The sequence below is a fragment of the Haliaeetus leucocephalus genome, unplaced genomic scaffold, assembly GCF_000737465.1.
Source record: "Haliaeetus leucocephalus isolate CR32 unplaced genomic scaffold, Haliaeetus_leucocephalus-4.0 Scaffold317, whole genome shotgun sequence".
Lineage (NCBI taxonomy): Eukaryota > Metazoa > Chordata > Aves > Accipitriformes > Accipitridae > Haliaeetus > Haliaeetus leucocephalus.
In genome coordinates, this window is record NW_010972753.1 from 9,068,379 (window position 1) to 9,090,709 (window position 22,331).

Sequence of the window (22,331 nt, forward strand, 5' to 3'; positions counted from 1 at the left end):
TTGCTGTAAAAATTCATGTCTTGCTGAGAAAAGCCTTCATTACTTAAGTGAAATTAAGCCTATATTTTTTGCTACCCCTAATACTGAGAATGTATTTTGATTTTTCCCATTGACTTTTCAGCATCCAGTAATAACACTTCGTAGCAAAAAGGCAGAGCAGGCAAGTTGAATATGAAGTAACATTAAAAGTAATTATCCCTTTTTAAAATGAAGATCAAATCTTTTAAAAAAGGCCTAATGGTGTAACACCTCACAATTATTAGCATTTGGATTAATTCTTTAAGTAACAAACAGGGTTCTTAAAGTGTTCTGGACAGTGAACTTTGCTGTATAGCTTGGAGAGGTGGAACTATTACATACATTTTAGAATTGGATGAACAGCTTGAAGTATTTGATATGGCCATGACCAAACTACAGATTTAATAATCAGAAAGAAGGAACCAAGAGCATTTAATCAGTCTTTGGTGCAAACTTCGGACGTATTATTTTCTTGAAATAGTGCTAAGTAGACATGTTTTAATAATAATTGCTCCATAGATGATAATCAACTGCAAATGTATGTATTCCTTTTAATCTAAAGCATTATTTAAGTGTAAACATTAAAACATGATTTGTCCTTGTTTATAGTGTTCTGCTGGGGCCTGTAAAGGACTGAGGTTGCAGTTGGACCTGCAGTATCAACTCAATCCTAATTGGCTATATTGCCAAGAACGCATATTTTGGGTTGCAGAAGGGCAGCCTCCTGCACAAATAAACCATAGCATAATTGGAAAAAAGCATACCATTGTGTTGCTTGGCAGCATGAGATTGAATCTGACTCTGTCTGAAACAAATGTACATACTGAAGTTCTTAGATCTGATTTTTTTTTTTGTAATTTTAGTTTTGAGGTTGGTTCCTTGTTTGATTTTTTTTTTTTCCCCAAGAGATTAAATAATCCATGTGGTTTTGCTGTATGAAAAAAAAAAGAAATTGCTCTTTGTATCATTAAGCCTTCTATGTCTAGTTGTTTCGTTGGGGGTTTGGGGTTGTTTGGTTTTTTTTTAAATGATGGGACGGATACTGAATTCTCTATTCCTGTTCTGGAATTATGCCACATATATGAGTATTTTAGTTCTCTTAACACAGGGTGTAAATACGGAATTTTCATTTCTTTGAGGTCGTTGACCTTCATTTTCCCCAAATCTCATTCACATTAAGGCTTCAATCTTTGAATTTCCTCAGAACTTTAACTTTTCAACCAGACCTCCGCATAAGTTCCCCAGTGCTCTAAAATATGGGCAGAAGATAATAGGATCAGGCTGTAACACCTGTAAGTCTGTAATACAGATAATATTCATATTTATTGCTCAAGGAGGAGGAAACATCATTGCTTAAAACTAGCATTTTCTGCAGCATTCCTCTGCGGTCTCTTCAGCATAGAATGCTGCGTAGCTGGTAGTTGAAGATCTGAATGCATTTAGATGTCTCCTTTGAGACATATTTATGGGGTTGAGAGTTGTGGTCCCTCTGCTTTGCCCTTGACCTGACAATAAGCGGTGATCCTTTCTTTTGGAAGTTGACTTTCTGTGCTTTTACTGCTTGCTTAGATTCATGTGAATGGTAGGTGTAGGAGCATGTTGTACAAAGTGAAGTTGCATACCATGAAGTAGATGTAGCTTAGCTACACTTAGTCTTAACACCAAACTTTGAAGTTTTGAAAAAAAAAAAAAATCCTGGAAGAACTGAAGTATGTTTCAGGACATCCCTCTTTATTTTGTCGCATGATATTATGGGCGAATAGAATTTACCTTTGCATGGATGTTCCAAAGTTCCAGAAACTTATGCTGTCAAATGTCTTAATTTCAGGTGTATGATGTAGAAAGAGGAATGAAAAAGGTTACTTGAAGTAACCTATTTCTCAATGAGAATAGTTTTGGTTCATAACAATTATAGTTACTCAAAATCTGTCTTTTACTGTATCACTTAGAAATTTATTGCTTTGAAATCATGTGTTGGAGCCTGATGCAGCTGACAAAGTCCCGTGTACACTCACTTCTTTACTAGGAGAAGGAATCTAAATTCATTGTAATATAAACTATTTGAAATAACCTTTTCTCTGATGGCTGCTTATCAGGTATTTTTTTAAACATTGAAAATTAAACACTTCTTGCTCTGCTGAATAGTAGCTTCATGACAAGTTTTTCATTAATTATTGAGTACATTTCAATTTTAGTGCATGTCAGTGTTAATGAGCAAATTTCTGGGACCACAATTTTTCTATTCTGATTATATAAATAATTTCCTCCTTCCTGAAAGACATGAGGCATGGAGGAAAAAGAAAGTTATAAGTGTGTAGGGGTGTGTATAGATTGTAACTACTGAATTAGGTCAGTGTTACAGTTTTGGGGGAGGTGTTTCTAGATGAGAAGGCGTTTTGATTGAAATAAAGGAATAGGGTAGAAGGTTAGATTCCTAAGTCTAGAATTTTTAGACTAGAATCATGTCATAACACTTGTGATGAGTCAGTATTTATTAGGATTTTAAGAAAGCAGTTCCCAGAATCCTATATGAAACAAATCTGATACTTATTCAACCTAAAATATGTATTGCTGCAGTTAAGCTTTTTTGCAGTACAGCACTTATGATGAAAAAGCACATTTTCTGTGAGATCCTGTTAAGATAGGAATGTCATTCCATAAATAATGCTGGAGAAAAAATAATTTTGTTTTTTCTTAGCATAGTTGTATGATTTTCAGAAAGCTCTGTTATTACATGTTGAGTAGACTAGTATCCTGGTCTGTTCATATATCCTATACATTGTTACACACTGCAGAGTAGTTTTTGTGGCATATATTCTCACTTGTATATACCCAGAAAACTTTAAATAAAGGAAAAAGAGGTCTGTGTCCCTAGATAGGGCTTAGGTAATGCGCATGAATAATAAATTGTATTTTGAGGTCTGCTGCTGTCATCTGTCGCCTTGCATTTGCTTTTTTCTGAGACTTTATATTGTAAGTAGCTAATTTAGGAGAAAGGCTGTATGTATTGGGGTATTTCAGTTACTTTTGAGGAGATGACTTTGAGAAACTTGGATAAAGCAGTTCTAGAAGTCAACTGTATTAGAACATGATGTATGTTCCTTGATCATTATATGCTAAAATGCCATCCTTTGTATTTGCTGTTACATATTACCCTGTAACAGAGTAATACGTACATACCTGCTTTTTATCTAGCACTTACCAAGGAACCTATGCCTGAAGCTTTTTTCCTGGCTTTTGGAAAGGTGCTTGATTTCTTTTCTTACCCAAACAAAATTAACCTCTTCCGCCGTACAGGCGTGAGGTTTGCTGGTTGCTGGAAGCTGAGGTGAGGTTCAGATGTGCAGCTGTACTGAATGCTTGAGCCTGGAAGCAGAGGCCCATGGCAGAGGGCAGTGCAGTGTCCGGTGTCCTCTGCGCAGTCTGGTGCTCTGTTGGAATGCTACTTGCAGCGGGTGGTGTCTTCTAAATGGGGAGCATGCAGAGTCAAAAAAACTATAGTTGTCTTTTCTTGGTGTTACTAAAATTACAAGGAGTCAGGTGGAGCAAAAGCTGACCTTCACTTATAATTTAGTGGTGGATCCAGCGTGACATAAGGAGATGGCAAAAGCATGACGAATCAGAATTTGCTCAGTTGGCAATCAAAAGCAAATGGCAGTGGGATTTGACTCAGTCTTCATAGCCTTGTACATCAGATTAACAATGGAGTAGTGAGTTTGTCATTTAATAGGTGTCTGTCTCCATCTTGTCACTGTATCAAAACATCCATTCAAAGCTTTGGGTGAAAGCAATAGTTGTGGTTTTTTTTAACATGGCTTAATGTGCTGAATCCAAAATCAAATATAGTAGAAATGAGACCTATATAAAAATTAATATAGAGTATCCAGCTGGATACAGGCAGTTTGAATTGTTTCTGTTGGGCTGTCTGCTCAAAACCAAGGTGTTGCTGCATCAGTTTACATTTGTTTATAAATAATCAAATTAATTATAAATAGGTGTAAAGGCTATTCTTGAGGTGAGCCAAGCTGTACCTTTGTGAATTTTAACTCTGAAAAATTCAAATTGAATAGTCTGAATTAAAGAATTGATGGGAATTTGAAATTTCGTGGTTAATCAGTTCTAGAGAGATTAAAGAAGTAGCATGTTCTCTGTGGGCGTGCAGTTTGATGTTTTTTCTAAAACATAAATGGTTAAATCAGTGGCTGAAAACAGGACTGGTAAACTGCTCCCTTCTAATACTATTTAAAATGCATAAATTGGATGATGAATTGTGCTTACAAAAACATGTTTGTATACTCTGTAAGAAGGAAAATACCTGAACAAGGATATCCTTGCAATTTAGAGTATGCAGGTACTACAAGAAGCAATCAGACCATTTATTGGAGATGGAGTGTTTCTACTTAGGTGCAGCATAACTTGAAGTTACTTTTGTATCTCTGAGGACATCACACAAATGGGGAGTTGGGGGGGAGAAGCGATGAACTCACTTAAGAAGTTGGACTTAGCTTATGCACATGTCCAAGCCAAGTGAACTTCTCTGGATGCCCTGAAATACACTTTTCTGGGAATGTAATTTAAGTAATATACATAGAGTATTGTGGTTAGAGTCTTAAGCAAACAGTCACTGAATAAGAGGAAGAAAAAGATATGTTAGTCCTTTATGTAAATATTCTGTATTTACTAGTATCTACAAAATTCTGTATATTTTTGTTATGCAGATTTTGTTTTACTCTGAATTTACAAGATTTTGAATAAGTTGGTTATTTCATTAGTAGTTTTCTTGTATCTCCTAGTTAAATTATGTCACTGACCTTGAGCAGAAGGGAATTTACAAGCATGCTTTGCCAGACCCTTCAGCTAAGCACAGAGGCAAAATCTGAGGGTAAATCCACACTACTGTAAGTAAGTCTAACAGAAGAGCTGCAGTTTTGTCCCGGCTGTCTGGCTGGCATTGGGACGAGTATGCTCTGGCCTTGCAGTACACTAGTTCAGGTAATTAAAGAAGCTGAAAAATAATCATGGTCTTTGTAACTTTGTGAGGTTTTGTTGCTGTTGTTTCCTTTAGTACTGTGAACTGGCTAACTTCGTGATAGTTCAGCCAAAAATATTAGAGTAAGAAAGAGATGAGATTGAAGCAGGTTGCGGTTGATGTAAGTTATTGTGGAACCACAGCTGCCAGTGGTCACTTCTTTTTGCAGTTTATGCAAACCTAGACCAGGATTGCTGCTGAAAGGAGCTGTTTCACCCTTTTCCTGCTTCTTTGCTACCTCACTCCTTGTGCCAGCACAAGTTTTGGTGTGGCTGTATTGTGAACTAGACCTGTTACGGAAGAATGGTGGTGATTAAGGAAGGTTTATTGTGGTGATAGTTGGCTTAGGACTGTTGAAAAGTACAATGTAAGTTGGTGGAAGTTTGATTTCATTGGTTTATGCAAGTATCTAAAAGCCTCAATCAGGTAGTGCAGGGGAACTGACTGCACTGAACTGCAGTAGACTGCTCTGTGTGTGTGTGTGTATATATGGCAGGAAACTTAGTTTTGCTAATATTTTCTACCTAGTGATCTTTCTAAACATCAATAGAAAACAAGTAAATACTCGGGCATTTTTAAAAAGAGCACCAATTAAAATAAGTTCATTTTAAAAATTGCATTTAAAAAAAATCAGTTTCTTCCTAAAGAAAATTTGAGTTGGTAATGCTTCTGTTCTGAACTTAGCAGACTTACTAAGCCCTATGAATATGAATTCTGAAGAGTGGGGATGGATTACAATTGCTTGTATCCAAAGAACACAGTTCTGTTCAGAAGTGAACATTATTTTGGTGACAATATTGGAGAACTCTAAATTTGTTGGTGCTGTTAATATTGGATTCTGCACAGGGGAGGAATAGTGTATTCAGTCAAAATTTTTATTGTATATATAATGGCTTGCAAATTTGCACGATTTAGGAAAGGATTTTAAAGTGTCTTGGAGAAAGATAACAGCATTGAAAAATAATTTGAGATGAGCTGTCATAATAAAACACTTAGAAATATGCATAATGTTACAGCAGAAATCTTACTCTTAACTGGTTAACTTGAAGCTTTTGCTGGTTGAATCAGGAACTTAGCACTGCCAAATGAATCTTGCTGAAAGCTCATAGAATTCTTTCTACCACCCTCCTTGGCTTTTGAACTTCCTGAGTACTGTTGCTGTTGGTTTATGTGGTGCTTGGAAGTCTGAGTTGCTCTAGAAAATTACTTTTTGTCTTCTGTGGTTTTACAGTGCCCTGTGGTATAGAGTGGAATTGCTGTTATAACTTAACGCAACTTTTTATTTCTGTATTTAACACAATGAAGTTGAAATACGTAGTGATTATTGAACTGTTGGTATATCATGATTACAGGATCAACAAATAAATCTGATGTCAGAATTTTCTTAATATAATCCATAAAATCCATAAAATAGTTGGTGGGGATGTGGTGGGCTTTGTAGTCGGCCTGAAAGGCCAGTGGACCCAGGCTTTCATAGGCACGTGCTGGAAGAATGGAATACAGGTCAAATGCCCTGGGTAAATACTGATTTGCTAACAGAAGAAGTTTGGCTGCAGGGTCTCTATTAGTCTTAGCTGAGGTAGAATCAATCTCCCTCTGACATCTGCAGTAAGACAGTGTCAGGAGAAGAGTATTAGAAAGGATGACAAATCTGGCTGCTTATGCTCTTAACCAGGTCATTTCTACATAGATCTTGATCAGCACCTTGAATTCAAATTGAAAATCTACTATAACAATTCAAGCACAACAGAGTCAGAGTAAACAGCTGCATTTTGGATGCATGTCAGTTTCTCAGTGGTATAGAGGTAATTATCAGTGTAATTTTTACTTAGAACATTAAAATTGTGTTAAATACTTCAAATGTTACCTTCCTTTGATGTCAGTTGTACTCAATAAAATGAAACACTAAGTCTAAAATAAAAGATTCTTTATAGCAGTGTATTTGTTTTTGTAGTGATCTTTTTCAGGTACGGATTACTTTATCGGCATGTGTCAATATAGCATGTTGTCTTTTTTTTTTTTTTTCAGTTTATGCAATGGTCTCTGCAAGATGGCATGTTCTTGAGTTGGAGCTTTTTAAGGCAAGCATATGCTGGTACTTCAACTTTACTAAGTGGACTATAATTTCTTCTCTCGCAACAACTACCTAAGCAGACAAAATTGCAAAGATCTGCCCTGTGTCGAGTATGACAGCCACGACTCGTGGCTCTCCGGTAGGAGGGAATGATAGCCAGGGCCAGGCTCCTGATGGACAGTCCCAGCCTCCCCTCCAGCAGAATCAGGTATGATATTAACAATCAAATTGTCTAAAAATAAAGCGTTTAGTACTTTAGAAATAGTGTTTCTGAATTATTTGAGTTTGTGTATTCCTAGAGATGTCTAGTTAAGTTAGGTATCTTTTTGTGTGTGTCTGGAAGTACGAAAAGATTTTGAGGGATGAAGGTAGTGCTATTGGCAAAGTAGATACAGTTAGGGAGCACTGCATTGCAAAAGATGCTCCCTTTTCAAGCAGTGGCATAGTTCTTTCAAGCATACGTATTTTGGATAAGAAGCCTTCAATCAATAATTTCAGAAGCTTCCTCAGAACCGCACTGTAGACTTAACCTGCCACAGATTGGTAAAACTACACTCTGAGAGTTCGGTTTATGCTCAGTTCTGCAAAAGCACTTTTTGGATAAAACAGCTTATGAGTGGGTATCAGCTCTTTAAGACCAGCTTCATCTAGGTCTCTGTTCATTGTACTAGACTCCCTAAACAACGTGGCACGTTTCTGTCAAGCAGGTTATCCTGATTTCAAAAAATAAGCAAAAACTTGCAAATACTATATCATAACGTGATGATTCTTTTTTGTTTGGGAAAAAAAAATCAGAAAAGATGCTTTTAAACAGTGCAGCCAAACCCATTTAAAAGAAAAACTACACTGTCATTTAATTCAGTTAGAAGATTATGTTTGTTTAATATCATAAGGTTTAATGTTGCTATTTCCTGAGAATGAATTGTTCTTTGGAACATGTGTGGTGGGCTGACCCTGGCTGCCAGGTAAGCCCCCACCCTATTGCTCACTCTCTCTGCCTCAGTGGGATGGGAGAGAGAATCGGAAAGGAAAAGTGGGAAGTTCTATAGGTTGAGATAAAGGCAGTTTAATAAGTGAAGGGATAATGGGGGAAACAAGTGATGCAAATGCAGTCACTCACCACCAGCTGATGGATGGCCAGCTAGTCCCCAGGCAACAGCTACCTTGGAAAAAAACTCCCCCTCTGTTTTATGGTCAAGCTTGGCATTGTATGGTATGGAATATCTCTTTGGTCAGCTCAGGTCAGCTGTTCTGGCTGTGTCCCCTCCCAGCCTCTTGCCCACCTCCAGCCTACTTACTGCTGGGGGGCAAAGTGAAAAACACAAGGCCTTGAATCTGTGCAAGAGCACTATTCAGCAACAGACAAAACACTAGTGTGTTATCAATACTATTTTGGTTACAAATCCAAAACCCAACACCATACAGGGTGCTGTGAAGAAAATTAACTCCATGCCAACCAGACCCTGTACAACATATGAAGAATGTTCTTGAGGTTTTGGTCCTCTCTTGTCCTCCTAAATCTTGCTGTTCTGATTTGAATCTTTATTATTGTCAGTTCGTACTATTTCTATATACAAATAAGCATGCATCTACAAAATGCATTGTGTTTTGCATGGCCCATGAAAATGGGCTTAACTAGTCATGTTCTTGGAGGTTGGTTAGTAGCCAACTTTAGTAGTGTGTTACTCATTTTTAGCAAACTTCTTCTAAAAATGTTTTTCATGTTGGTTTTCTTCTGTGGTGTTGCTGAAGTTTGTCTTTCTACCTAAAATAGTCATATTTTCTGCAGAAGATTTGTAAAAACTGGAGCATCTGTATAGTCGTTTATTTTCACCTTCTAGATAAGTGGTCTGCTGAAAGTAGAAGTTTGTTACAAAAACCTCCCACTTTCCTCAGTGGGAAAGTAGCTTAATTTTTAAACTGTTGAGATAAAAAGCATACAGCACATTTTATGCTCTATTTTTTGTTAATTTGAAATCAAATGGGTTTATTATATTTTATGATGACAGGTACTTACTTCAAGTGATTCTTTGAAACACAATGTGAAGCAAAAATGCCAAAATAAGTGGCACGTAAGTGCAGTCAGTATTTAAAGTATTTTCCATACCAATTTTAGACTTCTTCACCTGATTCATCCAATGAGAACTCCCCAGCTACCCCGCCTGATGAGCAGGGCCAAGGAGATGCTCCACCCCAGCTTGAAGATGAGGAGCCTGCATTTCCACACACAGACCTGGCAAAGTTGGATGACATGATTAACAGGTATTTTCACACTTTTTTCAGAGGGTGTAGATTATTTGTGCAAATATCTTGATAGTGGAATCACGATTCTTGCATCTTTGTTTCACTGGATTTCTTGAAATACTTTTTTTATTGAATTAGAATTGCAAAGAGAGAGGCTCAAATCAGAGTTTGTGTGGTGGTTTTGTTTTTTTTTTTTTTAATGAAGTGCTTATCAGGGCCTTTAAAAATGTGTATTCTTACCCTATATTAAAAGCATTACAAAGGGCAAGGATTCTTGATTTTTAAGCAGCACAATTGAAATACAGGGGGGTTTGTTTTGTTTTTGAATATAGGCCTCGATGGGTTGTTCCTGTATTGCCGAAAGGGGAATTAGAAGTTCTTCTAGAAGCTGCTATCGACCTAAGTAAAAAAGGTAAGCTGAAAAGACAGTTAATGATTATTGGGCCAGTGTGTAAAGTCTTTTCTTGTTCATTTGAATCCCTGGTGGAGGCTTAAAAGTTTTTGTTTCTTTTACAACCTTGGTCCTGAAGATTGTGTCAGAGTGGTATGCAGAACTTTTGTAGATCAGTAATTTTAGAAAGCCATCAATGTAGTTAGAAATTAGGTGCCTTAGCATGTGTAGGGAAGTTGAATAAGCTCACAGCAATAGAAATCTTGTCATTCCTGTCCTACCTGTTTTCTGTATTCACTTTGATATCAGACCTAGTGGGTTTGGTCTTTATAACAGATACTAAAACTCAAAAGAATTCTATTTTTTAAAAAACAGGCTATTAACCTAGCTTTCCAAATGTCTTGCCGTAATTTTTTCTTCAAATTTGCCATGCACGTACTTTTGAGAATATTAGAGAAAAGTTAGAATTTTAAACAGCGTGACTTAGACTAATAATTCTACCATTTTGCTTGCTGTCTGACTTGCCTAAAAGAAGGAGGGTTCCATGTCAGGACTGTGTATGTGTTTGATAAATTGTACTAGTCAGATTGACAAGTTCATTGTGTGTTCTGGAAAGTTCCGTTCTCCTGGAAAGTTGCTTTGGTCTCCTATTCAGGTCAGTATTTGTTGCCCCAGTATTTGAGTTATACCAGAAGTCAGATCAAAATATTTTTCTGGGGTATCTACGCTTACCAGCTAGTTGTGTTTCAAATATAGTGACATACAAAGTGCCTGTTCTTTACTTTTGCATAGCTGGACCAAGATGACTTCACTTCCACGTCAATAAAGGTTATTCTTAGGCAGTTTTAAGAATAAAAACCTGATTGTGGTCATGATATTCTGGGTTATCTGTATTGTTTTCTTAAGTCTTTTTTGCTCTGGAGCACTCTCTGGAGAAACAAAAGTTACGATGCACCTTTGTGATCCAAAACAAGATAATGACATGTTGTTGCCAACACTGATTTCAGCCGTAGTTGCACTTGGAATTGGCTTCTTTGCATGTAGCTAGGTCTGGCAGGAATCCTAAGGTGAGTGTAGAATTTTCAAGTGATCGCATCTCTTCAGGGACAAAAGAAATGCCAACTTACGGAAAGAAAATGCAGCCATCTTTTTGTCTGGGCTGTTGGAACAGCGCAGTAAAAAAATTCTCTGCTTGTGATTTGTGAGAGAGAGGAGATGTATGTACTGCCAGCTGTGAAGTCATCTTTTTAAAAAAAAAAAAAAAAAGAAAACAAAAAACTGTCAATGCAATGAAGTAATAAGAGCAGAATGAGATTTTTGGCTACTCCTAACATCAGCGTACCTTTCCAAAGTGTCAGACTTAATTGAAAGTTCCCAAACAAAAAGTTTTCTCTTTTTCCTCTTGAAGTTGTGAAAAACAGTGGAAATCTATTCATATGCTTTATGCACTTCAGTTTTTAAGTTTTTGATGTCCAATTCTGAAAAGGGCTTCTGCATTGCTATCTAATTATTCTTCCTCTTGCCCTCTAGATGAATTCCTATGTGTGTACTTATGCAAGGATTATTGGCTAAGGAGAAAATGAGGAAAGCTGTTAGAGGTAGTTGTTCGTTAACTGTTATCTTTACAGTTACATCCTATATTTTTTTTTCCTCGCTACTTGAAGTTACATGATGGTTCTTTTTTAAATCACTGCCAGTGCTTGAGGAATATGATAGGGTGCTCACTTGGTAGAACTGACACTATTTTGGTAGCTCAAAACTTGGCGGACACTGTTTCAGAGCTGTGTATGTATAGAGAAGTAATACAAATGATTCTGTTGTGTACATTTCTTAACAGATCAAAAATGTGTTCCATGATCTCAGTAAGATCTAAAGTTGGACACCTTGCTACCTCTCTAAGGGCATTTTTCTTAATCTGAGGAGTTCTGTTTCAAAAGGGGAGAACTGAAAGGAGAAATTGAAAAATAACCAGCTGTTGAACTACATAAATTTTATATTGCAGTCTGTAACTCATTTAGATTGTGAAGCAACAAAACCTAAAAAGAGCCCAGTAAATTTTTTTATCAAGCACCATTTTCTAGTGGTTAGGATTCTAAAGTAGCTTTTATTCCTAACAGTGCTAGTGGCCATCGGCATTGGCATTCTCGAGTGACTCTGGGGTAACTGCTGTCTTTCTGACCCTGTTTATAAAATAAGAGTGATATTTGCATCCTCTTTAAATCTTTTCAGGAACTGAAATTGAAAGGGACATAACTGAACTGAAAGTACTTGTAAGAATTAAATGTCATCATTACCACCTTCAAGTGCAAGGAGCAAATTTGACAAGAGTAGTATGAATCCTGTCTAGACTGTGACTTATATTATTCCTGGCAGATGCATTTATTTATGGAAGATTATCTTTTTATGTGTAGGCATCAGTGTATTATTCTTTGTTAAGCAAACCATGAGACTGTCAAATGATAGTCTAGAGTTACTTGCTAATAGAAGAAAATCTATTTGAAAAATAGCATTTAATAGCAAGACTGATGTTTATCTTTACAACAATTCTGGAATACTTATGAAGCGTTTTGAGTAATGAGATTTGCTCCAGAAATAAATGTCATAATGCTATAAATTTAAAAGTAAAAAAAGTTGTTAGTTTTAGGTTTTTGGTTTTTTATAGGCTAGAATATTCTCCACTCTTTCTTTCAAAATCCCCTCAACAACTCTGCATTGCTCCGCCTTTGTTGTGGGTTTTATTGCTCCTAACGTTTACATTCAATTTTTAACATGCTGCCAGAACTTTCCAATGTGACAAATGCAAGCAAGACGCAAGGCAGCTTTTGAATTTGTAGCTTGTTTAAACTGAAATGAGATTCACTGCATAACTTAAACCTTCAACCTTAATCCCAAATCTTTGTTTTTGATGAATTACAAAGGCTTACAGAGTGGGAGAGAGTAGAGAGGCAGGCCCTAGAGCCTCAAAAAAAAAAAAAAAAAAAGTGTGCGTGTGCATGAGCACACGTGCATCCAAAAGCTAGGCAGCCCAATAATGGGAGTTGTTTCCAGCATCCTCTCTAAAGACCATCTCTCTCTGGATAATCCATCTGCATGTCTATGGGATCACCCTTGAGTTCCTTACTGAAGCTGTATCTTCTGCATTTTCTTGAAATGGTTATTTTTAGCCATCTGTCTAAAGCAAGGACAGCAGATTTGTGTCGTCATGCTCCAAAGTTTCTTAGCCAGGTACGTGGGCTAGAACCAATTCAGTGAAATGAGTTACAGCAGGGTCAGTGCAGTATCTTGGTGTAGAAGGACACTCATGCTCCTGATGATTAAGAGTTACTGAAAGTCTGCCAGAATCTGTGAGTACCATGTGTATCCATTGTGCCCATAGGCAAGTGTGGGTTTCCCCAGAGCTTATTAGCTCCAGGTCACTGTCAATTCTGCAGGGTCTGAGCCAGCCCTTGGCAAGCTGCTGGATGGTTTCTGTGCTGCACTTCCTGAGGCTCCAGGTTTGGTGGGGGCTTTGCTGGCACAGCACCGCAACGGTGTGTGGAGCCAGCTCAGCTCTAGAGTTGCAGCTACAAAAGTTGTGTGTCCAAAGTCCTGGAGAAGAGGAGCTGAGTGATTTTGTAAATAACTCCAGAGCTTTAAAATAGCTAAAAGAAAAGTATGGAGCACTCTTCTTTAATTTTAAACTTGACATATTGTGGCTGCAAAGGTTTATGACAGTGTTGGGGTCTAGGTGTGTTGGATCCTGACAGCAGAATTACAAGAAACTGTACTTCAGGTGAGGGTGAGAGACAGAAGGATTCATGTTTATTTTTGCAGGTTAATTGTGTCTGGGAAGCTGAGCAGGTCTCACCCTTTCTCCTCTTCACTCACTGAGTTTTACTGGTAGCAGCTAAATAAGAAAGAACATAAATGCATGTATACTGGAAGAATGGAAAATAACAATTGTACTTATTTTTGCTATTATATCTCGAAGTGTTACAAGCATGAAAAAAAGGCCAACCCGATCACATGTTTTTAAAACAATTTAAGTATTATCTAAAGGAGTGCAGTTCTTGAGGTGGCTTTACTAGAACATTCATCTGTCAGGTTTTTGTCCATTCAAGCTTACCTAAGTTTGTCTTCATCCAGCACTTTTCTTTTTAAAATAATTCTGAAACTTTAAACACCACCTTTGAAGTCCAAATCACTGCTTTCGATATTTAAAAGTTCATGTAACTACTAATGAAATTGCATATCTAATAGTTTGGTTTTTTCCTTTTCTATTTTAAAATAGGCCTTGATGTCAAAAGTGAAGCATGCCAGCGATTTTTTCGAGATGGGTTAACAATATCTTTCACAAAAATCCTTACAGATGAGGCAGTGAGTGGCTGGAAGTTTGAGATTCATGTGAGTTTTTAAAGTTTTGTTTCTAAAAAGCATAGTAATATAAACGAGGAACGAGATTGCCTTTGTGACTATGAGGAGACTGCAGAGACTGCATCTTAGTTTTGAAATTCACCTGAACAGAGAAGTGAGAAAATTCTTGTATACATGGCTTGGGGGGGGGGGGGGGGGGTCATCCTTCTGTCATTGTTTCATCTTATTGCCTCTGGTGTTTCTGGAAGGAAATAAAACATGAGAGATGATCTGGGGGCAGTGGAACTTTGTATGTTCAGTAGTGCAGCTCTTTTGTTAAGCAGGCTGTCTTTGGCCAGATGTCTAGAGACCTGCTTATTTTTACATGCATGCTAGGACATGAAAACTTACCTTTTTAGTAAAAGCTTTTAGCAACCTGCTAACTTCTGAATGTTTGTAGCAGCTGCGTGAGTATAAAAACTACCTGTTGGATAGCTAGTCAGATGCCAAATGAGGAACTGTAAAGATCTTCATAAGCAAATTAAAATCTGTGAGAGAAATGGGTGAAAGAAGGAAAAGTTAGTAGTTCAGTGGTGATTCACAAATGTCTCAACCAAAAATATGTATCTTTTTCCTAAATGTAATTTTTAGCTGAAAACAGATAGTTTAAAGTTTGTTTAAAACCTCTATTGGAGGAAGCACAAATTAAAATACAACATTGTAAAACTCTTATGCAACTCTGCATGTTAGGTACAAATGGTTCAGAGTTTATAGTTCATATTCATTGTAGAGTCACCTGCCACATTCTTGGTGGTTATTTTTTTCTTAATAGAGATGTATTATTAACAACACTCATCGACTAGTGGAACTCTGTGTGGCCAAGCTGTCCCAAGATTGGTTTCCCCTTCTTGAACTTCTTGCCATGGCCTTAAATCCTCACTGCAAATTCCATCTATACAATGGTACTCGTCCCTCAGAAACAGTTCCTGCAGGAGTCCAGCTCGCTGAAGATGAACTTTATGCCCGTCCTCCTGACCCACGATCACCAAAGGTGTGAGAGCATTTTCATACCTGTATTTTTATGTAGTGTTACCTAATTATACAGTAGCAATAGAAAAGTGTTTTTAGGGGGGTGGGGGGGATCCGCCTTCATTCTCTATATCCCTAAGATGTTCTGCTGCTTTTGACACTTAACTGATCATGTTTTAGTATACATTTCCCCTTCTAACTCTTTTCAGTCTTTGGTCCACAACCAAACTGTGTCATGTGTTTCTGTGGTAAGCTGGCACAACTCTGTTGGAATGCCATTCCCACTGTGTTAATTAGCTAGCTTGTATTTGCCAGTTGATGGATTTACCTTCTTACTCCACATGATTTTGTAGGTAACATATTTTGAGGAGGAGATAATGTGATATAGCAGAAATTTTCTCTCCCTTTTCTTACAGTTCCCAAAGATGGGAGAAATGTTTTTAATTGGACACAGGGTGCTAGTGTCAGTGTGGTTTTGGGTTTGGGGGTTTTTTGTTCGTTTTTTGTTTTGGTTTGTTTTTTGGGTGGTTTGGTGGGGCTTTTGGGGTTTGTTTTTTTTTGAACTGACTGTGCAGATTAATAATTGTTTTGGTTCTTGGGTCTGAATTTTTCAGAATTTTGCTCCAAATGGCATTGGTACAACTTCAGGAGCTAACTGAATTACATTTTTGTTGCTTTCTTCCTTTTTCTCCTTTATAGTAGAACTGCTAGCTATTGATACATAAGAACCAAAGATAAAGAACTTGGTGTCCTTGGACTTCCTTGCATTGCTAACCGTGTTTAGAAGAATGTTATTTTGCGTTCTTACTGCTTTTTTTTATGCAGCATTATCACATCCAGGACCAGAAAAAAATACTAGAATCGTCGTGCTTTCTGTAGTAACTTAGCAGCCAAAGCTGAACCTGAAGTATAGTCATTTTTATTCCCATATATTTGATAAATTTCTTTGAATAACATCTATATGGCATCTGTTCTTTGATATGGTAACAGGAAAGATCTTGTTGCCTATTTTGAAGCATTTCCTTAAAACTGAATATTTCAGCTACATAGGCAAGTTCACTGTCAAGTCTATTACCTTCTAACAGTGCATTGTGTAAGGATGTTTTTAAAGCAAGTTTTGTTACTAACTGGTACTTGAAAGTATTTCTAGATGGTAATTTGTAAATGTCAGAAAATAACTGTTTACTATATTGCAGGGTTGGCTCGTAGATCTTATCAACAAGTTTGGCACGTTAAATGGATTTCAGATCTTGCATGATCGCTTCATGAGTGGATCAGCATTGAATGTTCAGATAATTGCAGCTCTCATCAAGTAAGTTTTTAAAAAATAATAGTTTACATATTTGGAAAAGTTGGACTAAGTATAAGATATTATGTGAGCGCAAAGCTTGAAGCACTTTTCTTGAAGCACTTCCCCTCACTCCATCTCTTAACTAGTTGTGTTTACCTTCAGAATTTCATGTGATTGTAAATAGACTTGAGTTTGAATTGCTCCTTACTATCTTAATATTACACAACTACTGATTATGGCCCTTTTTCTTTCTTTTTAGGCCATTTGGACAATGTTACGAATTTCTAACATTACATACAGTGAAGAAATATTTCCTTCCAATTATAGAAATGGTTCCACAATTTTTAGAAAATTTAACAGATGATGAACTGAAAAAAGAAGCAAAGAATGAAGCCAAAAACGATGCTCTGTCAATGATAATCAAATCTTTAAAGAACTTAGCTTCAAGAGTTCCAGGACAAGAAGAAACTGTAAAAAACTTAGAAATATTTAGGTTAAAAATGATACTTAGGTAAGATGCTACTCCTAATATGATACGCCACTGCTGACTTTTTTTTTTCCCCACACTTCTTACATTTAATTTCTCTTACAGGTTGTTACAAATTTCTTCTTTCAATGGTAAAATGAATGCACTAAATGAAGTTAACAAAGTAATATCCAGTGTGTCATATTATACTCATCGGCATGGTAATCCTGAAGAGGAAGAATGGCTTACAGCTGAAAGAATGGCAGTAAGTTCTCCTCTTCACCGAAATTCATTGAATAGATTTTCTTCCTCCTTATTACTTTACTTGTAGAAGTAGCTATATATTATGGATCCTGCACAATTTTCATATCTAGTGTTACAAACAGTAGGTATCATGTGATGGTAATAAGTCACTTCGGTAGTAGTCTTTCTGTGAAAAATTGCTGTATTTGTTTCAGAGGTGCTGTTGAGAATTATTTTCAGTGCTGCTAAAAAAAAAATGCTTTAAAAATGGAACCTTGAATATATAGTTTTTATGTAGTATTTTAAAAAACCAAAACAAACAAACCTAGGTGAAAGAGGTGTGATTCATTTGAAACTTTAGTGCCACTGTACCTAAAAAAATAAGTATTCATTTAAGTAAGGATCCAGTCTGTTTTTTGTGCTTCAAGTAATTTTTTTTCATTAGAGTTCTAAGTGAGTACTCTGCTTTTCACACTTCAGAAGCTGGATTCTGTGGTACAGAAAGTTCTAGATACCACATTTTTATTTATTTAATTTTACATACTTTGAATACTGTTTCGTGCTTGAGTGCATATGTAGGGAACTATTAAAATGAGTATTTATGAAGTTAAAGTAGGGACAGTTTTAATCTTTGAAATTTAATTGTTAAGTGATTTTTGCACTGTTCTGTCCCATCTTTGTGACTGGCTACCTGTTGTGAGGCTTATAATCTACAAAAGGACTGCTGACAAAAAAAAGACGACTGCAGTTTGACTAAAAAGTCAAAAAAAGCAGTAGGAGGAAGTAGATCTCTTTTTTTACGTACTCCCTATAGTTTGGCATCTCAGACAAGACCTCTGTTTTTAAATAAAAACTTCCAAATTTAAGTATTTCACGAGACTAGCTTGAATGTTGTAAGTCTGTAATCAAGGACAGTGTTGGAAGGTAGGATGCTGTGTACGTTTGTTTTCTTTTTCAGTGCTCAGAGCACACACTGCTTTGCTTCAGTTGGAACAAAAAATACATGACACTAGTCTGCTGTCAATGACACCGCTGAAAAAATTGTATCTACTTAAATATGGCTTGAATATTTGCCTCTAATTCAGTTAGACACATTTTAAAAAAACCCTATAAGTGGCAGTACTTAATCTAACCTTTTTATATTTCAGTCCTTCCTTATGGCCTTTTTATGTGATACGCTGTAGGCATACCAGTAAAGCTAGAAGTGTCTTAAACAATTTGGTTTTGATATTTAATGATTGTGAATTGGAAGAGAAAAACTTTGTTCCTTGAATAGAAGAGTTAAGTGTTCTTCCCATTGGCTTTTTATGTTTGAAGTTGTTTGAACATTTTTATGCTTTGAATTCATGTTTTTAATATGCCTGAAAAAATATTTCCCCTTAAGATATCACAGTGACTAGCATATTGGATTATTTAAACTGCTGATTTTTTTTTTTAAAGAGGAAATTATAGATAAATACCTTCCTCTTGAGCTGTACCTTTCTCATGTCTCCCAGTTAGAATATTGTATACAAAGTCATTAATCTGTAACAGGTTGAAATTTTTCTTTTTACCTTACATATCAGTGATAGCACTTCAATAATTTGAGATGGCACTACTTTCTTTTTATATTCAGGAATGGATCCAGCAGAATAATATTTTATCAATTGTCTTGAGAGATAGTCTTCATCAACCTCAGTATGTAGAGAAGTTAGAGAAAATTCTCCGGTTTGTCATCAAAGAGAAGGCCCTCACTTTGCAGGATCTTGACAACATTTGGGCTGCACAGGTAAAGAATTCAACTGCTTGTCTGCTACTGCACAGGAGGGATCTTGTTATATGTCGTGTATTGAGAAGATGACCTGTGCTTCTTTTTCTCCATGTTAGACAGAACTAAAGAAAAAACTTGAAATCACATGGTGTTGGTTTTTGGGGTCCTGAATCTCAAAATTGTCTTATCGAATGTCTTTGGTGGAAGGGGTCAACTACACCTGTATGTAAAGTCTAAAGGAACGGGTCAGAACATGGTGCAAAGATTATCCTTTCTAAGTATTAAGGAACCCTCAATGTTGAGTGAAGTCTAGATTATGAAAGAACATGATACATGATGACTTAATATTTTTAAATGCATTAAGAATGTGTATTGCTAATCTCCGAGTTCATGACAGTTCTATAAATTTTTTCTGGGTAAAGTGCTGTTAGTAAGGCTTCTAATAATGCCTGTTCTGGAAGTTGTTTAATAGCAAATTCTTTCCTTTGTGTTGTAATGATTATTTTTGAAAAACTACAAGTTTTGCAATATTGGCTTGTTTTACTTAAATGATCGGTGAAGCTGGGCTTCCTAGCTGTGGGCTGCATGACTTTAGCACACATAATGGGCAGCTGAAGAGACAAAATCATTATTAATTGTTGAGCAGGCAGAAAATAAAAGGTCATTTTAGGATAGAAACAAGCATGAGTACATATATCCTTGTTCATAAGTAATGGGTAGTGAAACTCCAACTTAATTGTAAGCCCTTAGGCCAGTCTTTCAAATGTGAGAAGGCTAAAATGTAGTTTCCAAGATAGAGGGCTGTACTGGTTTTGGCAGGAATATAGAGTTAAATTTCTTTATAGTAGCTTATATGAGGCTGTGTAGGTAAAGCAAAAGATTTACCTGTGAAACTCTTTATCTCAACCTGTGAGTTTTTTCACTTTTACCCATCCCACTGTGGAGTGGAGAGTGAGCGAGCAGCTGTGTGGTGCCTAGTGCTTAGCTGGGGTTATATCATGACAAGGGTTAGTATGGGAATTGGGTAGTGCTATATCCCTAGTTTATGTGTGTTCACGCTCTTCTGAAACTCGAACAGTTGGGTTTCAGTGGACTTACCCATGTGTCCCTATTTTCAGGCATGCTATTTTCAGGTTATGTTTAAAACACTTGGGACTACAGGTGATGTAGTGGAGGGTTGACTTGAGATCTCTGGTGTTGCAACTAACTTCATAATCTCTAGACTTCAATTCCAGCATGATAGTAAATGCACAGGCTGAAACTGAAGAAAGTTTTTATTTTCTCGTTATCCCTAAGTCCTGTTTAAAAAAGTACATCATTTAACAGAGCAGTACGCAGATTACTTGAATTAAGGTCTGTGATCATACTGCTAGTTTTCAGCTTGTGGTCTGTAGACCTCTCCAGACTGTAAGAAGTCTGTGGGGGCAAAAAAAGACTTTGAGAAGTTAGTTTGCTGTTTACTAGGCTTGCATTAGCTATATTAGACACTCACCTTTTATAAGGAGGGGAAAAAAAAAAATCTGAAATTTGGAAAAAAGTCTTCCAAGCAATTATGTTACTCATAGTGCCTAGAAATGGGACATGTGGGTAAGCTAGTTTAAGCCAAACTTTTTACCCTTCCAGAAAAGAGTGAACAAGTGGTGCAACCCTTAAAAGACAGGGATAGCCCACCCCAACAGTTGTAAAAAACCCCTTAGGAATAAATCTCCCATGCCCTCAAATACCAAGCTTACTCTGCTCACTTCTTATGCTTTCAGTTAGGTAGTTGCTGCAGTGTACTTGCTGTAGTTTTGCCCTGTATTTTTTTTGTGTGAAAGTTGAATTCAGTAAGTCTTGGCCATGGAATTAAAATAGACTAAAAGGTAAGAATACCAAAATCTGCTAATACAGAATGATTTTCACCAACTTCACTACTCCCTGTGTTTAGTAGTTTTTAGAAGTTATTATTAAATGACTGCTTCCAAGAGCAGCTGGAGCATGAAATTCAGTAGTGAGGAGTTGATTTACTGTGTAGCTTTATATAACAGGCAGGCTATTTTAGCTCTGGCTCAGTGCAGCAACGGTGTGGTTTTGCTTTCAGGCTAAAGCCATTATGTTGCTGCTTGGGTTTAGAGGGTGAGCATGCACAAGTTTACAGTTGACAGTATAGAAGTGCCCTGAGAATCTCAGTATGCAACTAGAATAAAAATGAGTAGTTTATGGAAAGTAATATAATCATGCTGCTTTTGCAATGTTTTCATGTCGTACAAAGCCAGTGCTCACAATACAGAAGTATATTTGATTCAGGGAATAATGTTGGAAGTCTCTAAAGGCAAGCATTAAGTTGCAGCCTGTTGAGTTGCAGGGAAAGATCCAGCTGGACAAGAAATAAAATTGCAGAGATTAGTGTTGGAGTCTCATGACTTACATTCTGGAGCATTTAACTAGAACTTTACAGGCGCTTCCCTGTCTCAGCACAGCAAGCTGACAGTTCACACGCCAGGTTCCTCACCTCCTCCTACTGTATTGTACTGCTTCCCCAGCCTTTTCTGTACTTAAGGGCTTCCCCATGTCTGTTTAAAAACCTCCCAAGATTGTTACATGCCTCTGCCTTCTTGCTCCAGACCCCCCCCAGCATCTGTGCATACTTCTCTTATTTGTTACATTGTAGATGCTCTTTCTGCCTTGTATGCTCTCAGTTTTTCTTTCTATCCAGGAAATGGTCTGGTAAGAGCAAAAATTACATGATGTTTTGCAAAATCAAGTGGAATAAGTGGTTTAGTAATTCCCCCTCTCATAATCTGACTCATAACATGAAAATGAATGTTACTACTTAAATTCACTTTTTTGAAAGAAAAATTTATGGCACACTATAAAGAATTTACGGCAGAGCATGTAACAAAGCTATTAGTCTCTTTTTTGTTGTTTTTAAGTGAACTACTGATGCAAGCTTTTAGAAGGCAATGAATTTCAGAACTGCTCATGCATGCATTTTTAATACTGTACGAGATTAATTATATCAAAGTTTGTTTTCTAGGTATTTGTTTCACATTTCTTATTCTATAATTACAGGAAATTTTTCTACAGTATATAAGCTATTGATTCACATAGCCCAAAATTCTTGGGTTTGAGTGCACATTTAAAGTATGGCATGCATTTTCCAGCCTGGGCATGTAGGAAGGAAATTTTCTTCTTGCCCAGAGTTAAAATTGAGCTAGCTGTTTTTTCCTTGTTGTCTTCCTCCTTAAATGTCAAAATTGTGATATACACCAAACTCCTTATTTAAAACCGTGTCTAGTGTATAACTCAACATGTTGCCTTGTTTCTTTGTTAGACTTCGTAAGTTTATAAGCTGCTGGACTTTAAAATGTTGTCTGCCAACAAGTTGTTTGTAATAGAAGGCTTTAGTTGTCTATGAATCCACTAGTACAAAGAAAGTACTTCAGCCTGAGAAACTACGTGGAAATATTAAAAATATTTCTACA

At 36.7% G+C, this 22,331-nt stretch overlaps 1 protein-coding gene across 2 annotated transcripts in view; it reads left to right on the plus strand.

Moving 5' to 3' along the window:
• The window catches only part of USP9X (ubiquitin specific peptidase 9, X-linked), a 102,518-nt gene that overhangs the window by 17,677 nt on the left and 62,510 nt on the right, over nucleotides 1-22,331 (plus strand). For both annotated transcript variants that reach the window (XM_010571355.1, XM_010571356.1), the window contains exons 2-10: nucleotides 7,076-7,329; nucleotides 9,238-9,383; nucleotides 9,698-9,777; nucleotides 14,027-14,139; nucleotides 14,921-15,139; nucleotides 16,314-16,429; nucleotides 16,668-16,919; nucleotides 17,001-17,139; nucleotides 18,733-18,885. In XM_010571355.1, coding sequence (XP_010569657.1) covers nucleotides 7,234-7,329; nucleotides 9,238-9,383; nucleotides 9,698-9,777; nucleotides 14,027-14,139; nucleotides 14,921-15,139; nucleotides 16,314-16,429; nucleotides 16,668-16,919; nucleotides 17,001-17,139; nucleotides 18,733-18,885 — 1,314 coding nt within the window. In that variant the 5' untranslated portion in view covers nucleotides 7,076-7,233. The remainder of the gene's footprint in view (nucleotides 1-7,075; nucleotides 7,330-9,237; nucleotides 9,384-9,697; nucleotides 9,778-14,026; nucleotides 14,140-14,920; nucleotides 15,140-16,313; nucleotides 16,430-16,667; nucleotides 16,920-17,000; nucleotides 17,140-18,732; nucleotides 18,886-22,331) is intronic.